The sequence below is a fragment of the Euphorbia lathyris genome, chromosome 4, assembly GCF_963576675.1.
Source record: "Euphorbia lathyris chromosome 4, ddEupLath1.1, whole genome shotgun sequence".
Lineage (NCBI taxonomy): Eukaryota > Viridiplantae > Streptophyta > Magnoliopsida > Malpighiales > Euphorbiaceae > Euphorbia > Euphorbia lathyris.
Window position 1 is genome coordinate 11,111,825 of NC_088913.1, and position 12,992 is coordinate 11,124,816.

The 12,992-nt window shown below is 38.9% G+C and overlaps 1 protein-coding gene and 1 non-coding gene across 8 annotated transcripts; both read left to right on the forward strand.

The window, feature by feature from the left end:
- The first annotated feature begins 4,792 nt into the window (after positions 1-4,792).
- LOC136228342 (small nucleolar RNA Z105) lies at positions 4,793-4,864 on the forward strand. The gene has a single exon (XR_010688667.1). It is a non-coding gene; the product is annotated as a small nucleolar RNA Z105 (small nucleolar RNA).
- Positions 4,865-7,671: 2,807 nt separating this feature from the next.
- Positions 7,672-11,727, forward strand: LOC136226717 (uncharacterized). 7 transcript variants are annotated; one of them, XM_066015354.1, is made up of 4 exons: positions 7,692-7,857; positions 7,947-8,066; positions 9,501-9,890; positions 11,206-11,727. In XM_066015354.1, the coding sequence occupies exons 3-4, from the start codon at positions 9,630-9,632 to the stop codon at positions 11,518-11,520; spliced, it is 576 nt and encodes a 191-aa protein (XP_065871426.1). In that variant the 5' UTR covers positions 7,692-7,857; positions 7,947-8,066; positions 9,501-9,629; the 3' UTR covers positions 11,521-11,727. The 7 variants fall into 7 exon arrangements, with proteins under 7 accessions (XP_065871424.1, XP_065871422.1, XP_065871423.1 ...); XM_066015355.1 differs by having other exon boundaries at positions 7,696-7,828; XM_066015352.1 differs by lacking the exon at positions 7,947-8,066 and having other exon boundaries at positions 7,672-7,828.
- Positions 11,728-12,992: the final 1,265 nt, after the last annotated feature.

A 12,992-nucleotide genomic window follows, 5' to 3' on the forward strand; every position in this document is an offset into this window, starting at 1 on the left:
TTTCACCTTTTAGGGGTCGGCTCATCATGGGCGGTTCCGTGAGAAACCGTTTGATCCCCTCGAAAGCCTTTTCACAATCCTCATTCCACTCGAACGCCTTTTGCTTCTCGATGACCTCATAAAAGGGTTGACACCTACGAGCTGAACAGGAGATAAACCTGCCCAAGGCCATGATCCGCCCGTTGAGGCGTTGCACTTCCCTGATGTTCCGTGGTGCCTGCATTTCCAGAACAGCCTTAACCTTGTCGGGATTTGGGCTCACTCCTTTTTCACTAATCATGAATCCCAGAAACTTTCCATATGTCGCACCAAAAGTACATTTTTCCAGATTTAGCTTAATATTGTGGTGTCGGAGTACGGCCAGTACCTCCCTTACATCATCTGCATGCTTCTCCACAGTGGTGCTTTTGATGATCATGTCATCTACATAGACAGAGTAGTTATCACCTTTGCTTTCTGCGAATATTTTGTTCATCATCCGCTGATAGGTGGCACCTGCGTTCTTAAGCCCAAAGGGCATGACTTTGAAGCAATAAGTGGCTTGGTGAGTCACAAATGAGGTCTTGATTCTATCTGAAGGCTCCATGGGGATTTGATGATAACTCGACTTTACGTCTGTAAAGGAGTACATAGCATGTCCAGCGGTTCCATCTACGAGTATGTCAATACACGGCAAAGGATAGTTGTCTTTAGGACAAGCTTTATTGAGATCCGTAAAGTCAATGTACATGCGGTAGGATCCGCCTGCCTTTTTCACCAAAACGACGTTCGCCAACCATTGCGTATAAAGGACCTCTTCAATGGTGTCCGCCCGTTGGAGCTTGGTGATCTCTTCCTCTATCACCTTCTGCCTTTCAAGGCCATGGTTTCTAGGTTTCTGAGCTACGGGAACTGCATCTTTGTCAATGTTTAGTTTGTCAGTGATCACGTCTGGACTGATCCCCGGGAGGATCTCATCTTTCCATGCAAAGACATCCTCTGCTTCGTGGAGAACTTTGGTGATTGCTTCTTTAACTTCACCTTTGAGCCCTTTAGCCATTCGCACCTGCTTTTCATCCGCCATGAGGTACATTTCTGTCTCGCCCAAGGCCATTGTGACGAGTTCCTCTTCATCTTCGTCCTTAGATTGGGGGCGAATCATTAGTGATGCCGAATATGTCTCCTGAGCCACTTTTTGGCTCCCTCTGATCATTACACCTCCCTTGGTCGTAGGGATGTAAAGAGTTAAGTGGCGTATGGAGATAAGGGCAGCTGCCTCGGAGAGAAAGGGCCGTCCGAGGATGATATTGTAGGCTAACTGACCATCCAAGGTAGAAAATTCCAGATCACCCTTCCAGACTTGATCCTCATCTGCTAACTCACAATCCAACGTTACTTGGCCTTTTGTCTGAATGGTATGTCCTGTTACTCCCAAGATATCCACTACAGTTGGTTCTACTTGGACTGGATCGACCATGAGTTTGGCGAAAGCTCCTCTTGTGATGACATTGCACGAGCTCCCAGTATCGATCATCACCTTTTTCATTTCCCAGCCTTCCACCATCATAGTAATGACCAAGGCATCTGCATGAGGAGAGATCTATGGTCCTACGTCTGCAAATGGGCGATTCAGCGATATCCTGTCAAGAGCAGTGGTTTTTGCCTTTTTCAGTACTGGCTGATACCCAGGTCCGCCTGCTATGACATTGATGGTCCCCTTTCCTTTCTTCTTTGGGTCATCCCTGGATCTATCACCATCTCCATTTTTGCCATCATTTTGGATGAACCGATCCAACTTGCCCCTCTCAATGAGACGCTCTATTTCTCGAGCTAACTCCCAGTATGCATCTGTGTCATGGCCGTTTTTCCTGTGATATTTACAATAATTTTTAGGATTTTTACCAGTATTGGTGTACTCCCCCCTTTTGGTTCGGGGTATGAAATGCTCCGCTTGTGTTGACTGTTCTCAATCCATATAAGCACTTCACTTTTGGAAGCATTGAGAGGTGTGAAGGAGGTGACAAATGCCGATTTGTTCTTAGAACCCCTTCGCCTACTTCTAGAGGAGGAATCTTGATGTTTGTCCTTTTCCCTATCTCGATGGCGAGATTCGCCTTTGTCCCTCCTAGGCGGAGATGCTGATTCACGGCGAATGTCATCCACCTCCATAAAGTCCTTGCAGCGCTCTATTAATTCTGCCATGCTGGTGGGCTTCTTGCGAATTAGATCCTCCTGTAAACTCTTACAAGTGGTATTTTTTACCAGAGATTCCACTGCCATGGAGATATCTACATCAACAATTTGTATACACAATTTGTTGAAGGAGTTTATATAATCTCGAAGGGATTCATTCGCCTTCTGCTTTAATTCAAAGAGCTTCCTAGATTTGACCACTGGAGGGATACAGCTGGCGAATTTAGCACAAAACTCTCTGCTTAGTTGGTCCCAACTATCTATCGAGCCAGGCGGTAGTGATTGGAACCAGCCATAAGCGGGACCTCCTAACGTGGTGACAAACATTTTGCACAGCACTGGTTCAGTTGCACGGTTGAGGCGAAGCAATATTCGGTATTTTCTGACATGGGCCTATGGGTTGTCAACACCCGTGTATATGGCGAGATTCGGTATTTTAAAATGCCTATCCATTTCCTCTGCTTCAATCCAAGCCGTGAAGGGCGAATCTCGATTGGCGAACGGATTATGCCTGGCATTCTCCTCATTCATGCGAAGCACCGCAGCTCGAACTCTGTCGTCAAAATTCTCCGGATCCGCCCTTGGGTGACCCCTCCGTGGAGATCTGCTTGGAGAAGATGATGAACTAGATCCCAAAGATGGATCTGAGGGTGATCGTTCGCCACGCCCGCCTCCGTTTCCACGTCCGCCACCTCCTCCCCCTCCACCTCCTCCGCCCGGGGGAGCCTGACCGTTACCCCCTCCAGAGCCTCCCGAAGGAATATGACCATCATTCCCGTGGTGTGGTGGTGGTGGTGGCCCGCTTGGATGTGGCGTGTCTACTGGCCTTTTGCTCTATCTACGTCCAGTAGGTGGGGGTGATCTGCCTTTGCGGGAGGATCTCGTTCTTCGGGGCGAAGGCGATTCGGACCGCCTACTTTTCTCTTTTCTACGCTTTTTGTGTTTTCGCCCTTCCGATCCACCCAAGGAGAGATTTGACCGTGGTCGCCTTGGGATATCTGATCCGCCCAGATTGATCCCATGGCTAGTAGATCCGCCAGCAAGAGTCTGATGGTTCCTTTGACTTCCTCCTGCGCCAGCAGGGAATAACTCTTGATTGAGCGGTCATTCTCCTAACGTCGCCGTGGTAGTTATCATAGATTCCGTATTGTGGGCTTGGAGAAATGAAGAATTATGGGCGTTTGGTCCTAGAGTCATCTAGGGCCAAGAAGATATCGTAGATGAAGGTGCTAAGCTCCAAACCGGAGGAATGATCATGAACGACCGTAGGCGATCACCTATTTCAGGGCCAAACTTTTCCCCTATAGCTTCTGCACGCATGTTGATGAATGCGTCCGGGGGCATACTACTTTCAGCTTGTGTTGTGGGAGCATTTGAATCAGCGCGGCCATCACTAGTTATTGGTGGTGTTTCAACCCCTGTGGAGGGGTTGTGATCTCCATTTGTCATACTTCTTCTAATCGTGAATGAAAACCCTTTATTTGTTTAAGGATTCCATGTTCACCGCACCAATTGATGACAAGCGGAGAAATTCTGATCAACTTCCGTCCCTGTGGGGGCGTCGTTGGGTTCGACGGGGGGAAGCTCTGATGCCAAAGTCAGTAGGGAAGAACAAGATAGCAAACTGAATTGACAAAGGGTAAGTGAATGTGTACCTTGATAGCCTGAGACGTAGGCTATATATAGCTAGGAAGTTGTAACTTACAGTAACTAGAAAGTCTCCATTAATGTTCCATTAATGGCGGTTACAAGTTACCTTTAAGCCGGCGGTTAGCTAATTGATAGCTCATTAATGGTCTTTATGGTTGGGTCGGCCCAGCCGTTCTAATGGCGAATGAGTGTTCAAGGAGATTCGCCTCATAGGTTCGCTGGCGGGTCTCTTTTGAGGGGACCTTGGTGATCCGGTGATCCTCAAGTCGGATCTCGTCAATACGTGGCGTTTTTTTAGGTGAATATCCCTCTTAGTCCTCGGGATAATATCTCAATGTTATCAATTTAATAATACAGTAAACATTAAATCAATATTGAAAAAATGGGATGTTAATAAGAGAAAAATCAGGATTAGAAAGAGCAGGAGGTTATCACTGTGGTGCCCTCCAGTCTAGGAACCAAGCCATCTCAACGTTCATTGGAATCAGTGGCGAATACATGATTGTTCGGTTAGGGGGACTGATTTTACACGTAGTGTGTAAATTAAACTTGTTCAATTTTCCCCCATATATATACGTGTTATAATCAGAGAAGTCAAGAATCAATTTTTAATAATAATGTAAAACTTTTCAAAATTAAGCTATATTGTGTATAGAATTTTTAACATATAAAAAAATTGTGTCTAATAGAAAAAATCGGATTTAGGGGCTTAATAGGTAAAATAAATAATAGAACTTTGGATTTAAGAATGACCTAACAAGTAAAAAACAAAAATAAAAATTTGAATTCAATGACTGCCTAATAACAAAAACAAATTAGAATTTGGATTTAGAAAGGGCTAATAAACTACAAAAATTAGAAATTTAGATTTAGAGAAGACCTAAAAAATGAAATTTTGGATCTATGTCTTCATCTCTTTGATTTTGTTTTATGTTTGCTTAACTGGTTTCGATAATATTGCAACTGGTGAGCATCGTGATGATGAAATTGAAATTTTCCGATTAATTTAATGAAAGGAATAATCACCTCCGACTCATACTGAATGTTTGCCATCGTTGATTTTTCAAATCTGTGTTTGATTTTTTTGACTGATTTTGCTTATTTGATTGGAAGTTGGCCCTGTTTGGTAAAGAGCGTTTTGGGATACAAAGAGCGTTTTTGACCAACTTTAGAGGTTTGACCACTGAAACCGCTAATTGGAGTGTTTGGTGGAGAGAGGTTTGGAAGAGAGTTTTGGGATGAAAACACTAATTTAGAAAAAGCTCTTAAAAGGAGCTTTTTCAATTAGCGTTTTGCAATATTGAAATTAATGGACTTCTTTAACCCTAATAGATAGACTCCATCTTCTCCTGCGCCAAAATTAATGCCCTTATTCGTCTTTTTGCACAAACCGTTATTATCAATCAGTTAATTTTTACCAAACAGGTCTACACAAACAACTAATCAAATCAGCTAGTCAAATCAGCTAATGTAATCAGCTAACAACTAACAGCTAATTCCCAAACAGAGCCGTTGTCTTTTTGCTTTCTCTGTGGGTTATGGATTGGAAGCTCTTTGGGCCACAATGAGGATTAAATGAAATGTTGAGGTTGTAAAATCTATGAAATTGCTTGATATATTCAAAGTCCTTTTCATTCCGAGTGCCTTTTCATTCCGAGTGCCTAATTTCTACTGGTTTTGATCACTGATTTATTTTTAGAGAGAGAAAAGAGAGAAGGAGAGTGGATGTATTTTGATTTTTTTATTAAAGAGAGATGAAGAAGTGGGTGTAATTGATTTTTATTTTTTATTTTGGAGTTTGTTTGTGATAATTAGATAATAAGGGTTCTTAATTTATAAAATAAACGAATATAAGATCAAATTTAACTCTTTTCCCTTTGACTTTTAACACTGTTAGTCAATTTAGCATGTGTTTGTTAACAGAATGAACCTCAAGTACTGTTTTGTAAACTTTTAAACGATAAGGATATGGATCAAAAACAGATATAATCACAAGATTTATTTTTATACTTTTCTATATTTTTTATGCATGAAAATAATAAAAATATTAGTTTTATTTTTCTGCATGTATTCTGTTTTGGTGAAAAACAACAATGAAATTGTGTGAATACACCACCACTCGGCCATCTCTCCTACATAATGATTATGTCCCAGAAACTGAGTGAATCGCGAATCATTCGTATTAGATTGTTGAGTAGATATGGTACGTACAATCAATTCTAACTATAAAAAGAAAAATAGAAAATTTTCCATCAAATTCAAATAAACAACTTTCCTTCGAAATTGGGGGGGTAAAGGTTTTTTTTTGTTTTTATGACAAACTCTTTGTTAAAGTTAAATAAAGATTAAAAACAATAAAGATCGATAGATATGTGTGTTTGTAAAAAGGGCCCTTCCGTCCGTTTTTGATATTTATATATTTATATCGGTTAAAATCATTGGATTGGAACGTCTCGAATGCTCGGTCTATCAATTGAGTCTGTTTTTATGTTATTTTGTACTGTACAACTACTTTTTTGTGGGATCCTTTTCTCATGAGAGGTAATTAAAAGACATTCAAAAATGGATTGCTACCTATGCCTAGATCCCGGATAACTGGAAATTTTATTGATAAGACCTTTTCAATTGTTACCCCAGCTTGAAGTCTGTCAAACGTCCCACTAAAGCACCTCTCTATTCCCGCGAGAACTAGTTCCATACTTTCAACGCAACGAGCGAGTAATAAACGAAGAGGTTTTGAACCCATGATTTGCAATTTCAAATTTTTTCATTCCATTTTCTACGAGTTTTACTCTCGATAGAGGGTTGGTGTTGCATAAACCCAAACTTTTATTCGTCGTATGGACAAACAGACTAGATCAAAGTGAGAGTATACTCCAATAACATTAGATTGGGATGATTTTTGCTATCAGAAAGTGTCAAGAACGTGACATATGTCACCCATGTGTCGTCGTCGGGTATGATGCGTTAGTTGGAGTCCGAAAGACATGTCACTCAGAGCGCCTCAATCGGCGCGCGACAAATAAGATGAGAGATATATTGAACCATAATATATATACTAAGGGTATTACGGGAAAGTTAATTTTAAAAGTGTTTAGTTTAATAAGATGTGTTATAATGAGTCTAAATATATAAACAAACCTCTCAATAGGGCCAATTTTATAATTTACCCGTAAATTAATTCTAATAAAAGTTATTTAAATAATGTATACTAGTAATTTTGTTAAATAAGGGAAGCTAAATCATAACTTCGTAACCATTAAAAAAAAAAGCTTAATACATCAGTTGCTCACTCAATTTATCTAAAAAGTTTGATTGCCCCCTGCGCTTACATAGTGTGTTATTAGTCTTAAATTAAGTTCCTAAGTCTATAAAAACGCTGCAAAGAGATATAAAACAGAAAATTAATTTGTTTTAAAGACTTAGAATCATGAATTAGGCCTTTATTTTTTAAGTTTTGAATTTTTTTACAGATTCATACAAATTAAAATGTGTATCATTTTAAACAAATTTAGAGAACAAATGGATCCTGTAAGCAAGTTTAAGGGCTAATAGATCATTTTAAACAAATTGGTCAATATATTATTTTAAGCAAGTTAAGGGATTAATAAAATACCATGTAAATTTACGGGCCAATTAAGCTTTTTCCACATGGAAAGTTTTTCTTTAACAAGAACAAGGTATCAGTATGTTAGTCATGGAAAATGGAAAATATAAATTCTAACTTCCTATTTTGTGCTGCAAACACAATTTTAATAAGAGATGGGGGATTAATAATAACAATAAAGAGATGGAACCTGTTATGCAAATAAAATAGAAGTACAAGGACTATTTTAGAATTGTTTTTATCACTTCCCTTCCCTCTCCTCCGATTTGGGAGTGTATGAAAAATTACCTAAAACTTACTCTCGCTTTACTCTTCTCCTCACTTTACTTGCAGATTCATCGGCGGCCGGTAATAGGGGAGTACGACGACGTCGGCGGCCAGAAATTGGATTTGGAGGAGGTACAAGGCAACGCAGGCAGATATTTCAAGTATTTGAATTTATTTTGTTTGCTTCCTGTATCTGCTAATATTTCCTAAATCCAAATTCGATACGCTCCTTTCCTTTTCTGACCATCAGGAAACCTAACCTAATCCTCCCTTCCTTTCCTTCCTTGATTCCTTCTCAATCGCCATCTCGCCGTCGCCGAACATCACCACCAACCGGCAACAAGCGGCAAACGGAAAGCTAAGACCTAATGTGAATTTTCTTCATTGAGAATTGTTTGATTTTTTTGTTCGTGACGAATCTGACGTTTCGGGCTGAGGCTTGAGACTTGAGACAGGCAAACAGCTATAGGAATTTTATACTGATATAGGCAAATTTTCCAAGAAACTTGCAACTCTATGTTGGTCTGGTTTGCTAGTATGGGGAGCTAAAAGTAGTGACCAATCGAAAGGTGTTCATTGCTTGAACGTTAGATAACCCGCATTGCTTAATTAGGGAACTATATGGCTCCTGGTATTGAGGTACTCTTAGGGTTAGTTAGGTCTTCAATTACATGGTATCACCTTATAGTTCTAGGCATAGGGTGGGAGGCGCACATTGCAGAATTAGGGAGCTATATGCCTTCTTATATAGGCGAAACAATCTTCCTTCTTTGCGGTGCCTTTTGGGGCGAGTTAGGTCATTATTTACATTGAAGAAGGGCAGATAGTTCTTAAATTGGTAAATTGAGATTCGTTGTTTGTAAGCAATTATTTAACTATTGTTCAAGTATATGGTTGGACACGTGAGACGAGATCATGAGAGTGGGAATTAACATGCATGATCCAAATTGAAACTGCTATTTTGAAGTTCCTTTCTCTTATACAATATGATTATGTAGATGTGTTGATGGAATTGTGAAGTGTAGAATGTTTGAGAATTAGCCGGTTAAGAGTTTTAAATTAAATAAGTTTTGATTCATATCATAACACTAATTTTACCATGCTTGCTGTTCATAAATAGTTTTCAATCAGTTTTGTTAATTACATGGTTTTCAGTGAGTTGGATACTTATTATATGGGTATATGAAGTAACGTTAGTGGCTGAATGCTTGCTGAATGCTTGGTTCTTTGTTGGACATCTCTCATGTTAAATTTTGGAATTTTATACTTATATTCATCTAAAACCAATCCTCAGCCATTAAACCACCCAAAATATAGGCCCTGCTCTCTGTCTCTTTTATCCTTCTCCTTTATTGCAACTGGAAATGGGGTATAGCATAAAAATTTGGACAGCCTTCCTTAAGCAGATTTTGAGTGTTTTTAGGGCTAATCTAGATACTAAATAGGATTTTGGATGAACTTGCACTCTGTTTTCTGCAAGTTTGATTGTGTTTATGCTCTGGAACAATGGCCAATTGATATTTGCAATGCTAGAATTGCTGGAAATTTCATTTTTTAATTGTTCTTTGGATAATGCCTGCTGTTCTAATTTTCATGTGTCAATATTGGAGCTATATATTTGAATGTTGCATTTTGCTGAATGACACTTGATTTTGAGTACTATGATCAGAGGATGTGTGCCAGATTGAGGAATTTTAATTTCTGTCTTAGATTACCTTTATGATTTGTGATTGAGATAAGTTTTATTTGCTTGATTCTGAGACGGAAAAGTGATTCTTTTTATTGGTTTAACTTCTTTGTGCAGTTTCTTTGATATATATGTATTATCTTCTATGAGTCTCACATCCTTTCATGTGATCTTCGGAAGTAACACTCTGACACCACAGTATTGACGAAACTTCTTCAACAAACAGATAAGGGATTGGGAGTGAAAATGTCAACAGGTAGGCCAAAGGAGAGTGACTTACAGTTACAGATAGTGGCACCACAAGAGAAGCCAAAACCTGCGCTCCCGCCGCGTCCACTGGCGGTTTCATCAGGATCAACAGCGCTTGTCGAGTACACAGGGCCCGTGTTCAAGGAAGAGGAAGAGGACCTAGAATTGAAGCTCCGTCGGATCCTAGAGAATGTTCCTGTTCGAGTCAGTAACACATCTGGCAGTTCTGCAGGTTCAGGCTCTGGTGACTTTCACCAGGTATTTTTATGAGTTTTCTCAGTTTAGCATTCTATGCCTGAAATATTTTCCCCTTGCTTGGCAGTCATGCAATTTATTGTTTCTATGAAGAATTGGAGATTTGATTTTTTTAGATCCTTTGTAGTTTATATGCTAATTAATGTCATGGTTTGGCAACTGGAGATCTCATGCTCAAAGTTTTTAGTAAAAAAAGAAAAAACGTTCAGAATGTTCTTTAGTGACTATGTAACGAGTGTCAAAACTTAGCCCTTCTTTGATATTTGATAGAAGTAGCTCCTTTGTTTGTTAGCAAGAAAATGCCTTATTTTATTAGGAAGTTTATCAGGCTTGATAATGCAATGCCCTCTTCTTGTTCTCGAAAGAAAGAGGTAGGGAATACTTGCACATGCAAGGACCCGACCATCGTAGATCAGTTGAACTAGACCAGATAGCGCATCCAATTTTAAAAATAAAAGGCAGATGATACAGAAAGAACTCTTAGGCAGATCAGATGGATAATCCGCTGTGAATATTGACGACAACGTAACTGCTAAAGGAACTGACATACTTCAAATTGGATTCATGGTTGGAAGGGAGCTTTTAGAGAATACAAGGAATTGAATGCGCGGTTACTGTTACTATATTTTATAATATATAAGTTTTTAGCTGAGAATGCTTTAGAAAGAGTTAAATTGATGATCATATAGAAATCTTTTTGAATTATCATTTCTTTCTATTAGGTAAAGAGCTTAGCTTACCGCTATTGGAGCGGTAAAGAGCGTACTATTTCCAGATCAAACTCTATCCTAAACTTATACTTTAGAACTTCAACTTTCATGTGTAAAGCATAACCTTAGGAGGACAAATGGGCGGACAGATGTTCCCAAGAAATGGGGTTGTGACAGTGCCAACTAGATAGTAAACTAGAGGTTAGGCGGGATGTCATGTCATATATTATCTATATACTCCACGTGATTATATATAATATGTAATGCAACGAAAATGATAATCATATCGAATGGTCGTGTCAAATGGGTTATCTCTATGAATGGTATTGTCGTGTCAGAAATTGACAGCCTCTTTGTAAAGGTAGAAGCTTCATTGAGTTCATAGAATTATTTGATTGAATGTATTGCTGGGAGTGATGCGGGTTTCTGTGCTGAGAATGATTCTGATGATGGTAGTGTGTACAGAACTTCAGCACACCGTGTTTGACTTTACATTCGGCAAACGCAAATGGATTGAATAAATACTAGAGCTAGTTCATGAACTTTTTTGAAGATATGTTGATGTACATTATTTTTTGAAACTTTGCTAATGAATTTGTCTGCTGCAGTATCGTCAAATGAGACGGAAAGAGCAAGACCGGCTTGCAAGAATGGATGCAGACTATCAGAAAAGAAAACAAGTGGCTGAATTCAGTATGAGAAGGGAGGAAAGACTAAAAGCAGCAGAGGAACGAACAGCGAAAAAACGCTTGAAAAGACAAAAGAAAAAGCAGAAGAAAAAGGAGAAGAAGATGAAAGTAAATGCTGGTGGAGAGGAACATCAAAATGCTGGTGGAGAGGAACATCAAAAGGCTGTAGAATCATCAGACGATGAAGGCGACTCCAACTCCGACGATGGTGAAGCATTAGCAGGAACTCTATGAGCAAGATATTTCTGAATTTCTTAAGGTAAATCCTTGATTTGAGCAGGCAAGTCCAGAAATGTTAATTTTCACTTTCTATATATGATTAGCTCCAAGGTTAAGTAATGCAGAAAATGTCTTAACTTAGATAGGGAGTAAGATGGTGGTTTGTTGTATGCACATTTGAATGTGATTTTTCACCTAATGGACTCCAAACTTTTAAGGATATACTAATATTTTTAGATATTTTTTTGATTTTTTGTTTCCATATTTTCCGGCAAACAAACGGAGCAGGAATAATCACTTGATGTTACTTGTGAAAGTTAACTCCTACTCTAGTTTAGGGTGTTGCTATTTGCCGCTCCCAAATTACTTATCACCATCCTCATTTGGACAATTTTACCCTTTTCATAAAAAAATTCAAAACTGGAAAATTTGAATTAAAAAAAAACGCGAAATTTGGCCTTGGCGGATGTCGGATCCGTCCAACCAATGGGTTGGGCGGATTCAGCACCCATCCAGCCCAGTGTTCCATTTTTAGCGATGAAAAACGATAAATTGTTCCATTTTTTATATGAAAATGCAAAAAAATTCACTTTTTTGAGATGAAAAATGCAAAATCGTCACAAAAAATATGCATTATTTTTATGTTTTTTTTTTATTAAAAACGTAAATATTAATGTTTACAACTCATAATCATCCATTTCCGGGGTTTAGGTTGTCACATATTAGTTATTTTCATAATTTCAATTATTATTGTTTAGGTTTGTGATTTTGAAGAGAGTTTTTAGTTTTTAATCAAAATGATGAGAAGGGTAAAATTATCCGAATGAGAGCAGTAACTAATAAAAAAGGGGATATTTAACAATTCACCTAGTTTATGAATATGGTGGAACTTTTTTTATTTTACACTTAAAAAAAAAAAAAAGAATTGATATGTTTGAAATTTTATCTAAGTCAACGATATAAAAAAACAAAAACTTAAAAGTGAGCTGCTAAATACCGCCGATAAATTACTTATCACCGCATCCATTGAACTTTTTTGCCCTTCTCGTAATTTTGATCAAAAACTGAAAATTTTCTCTTTAAAATCATAAACCCGAACAACAATAATTGAAATTATGAAAATAATTAATGTGTGACAACCCGAACTCCGAAAATGGATGATTACGAGTCGGAAACATTAAAATTTACATTTTTTTTTATCAAAGACTTCATGAAAATAATACATATTTTCATGACGATTTTGCATTTTTCGTCATAAAAAATTGGAGAATTTTACAATTTTCAAAATTTGGCCTAAACGGATGGCGCATTCCCCCGACCCATGGTGGGGGCGGATGCGCCATCCGCCCGATCCATGGCGAGAACAGATGGCGCATTCTCCCCGGCCCATGGCGGGAACAGATGGCGCATTCCCCCCGACCCATGGTGGGGGCGGATGCGCCATCAGTTCCCGCCATGGGCCGGGGGGAATGCGCGCTATCCGTTTA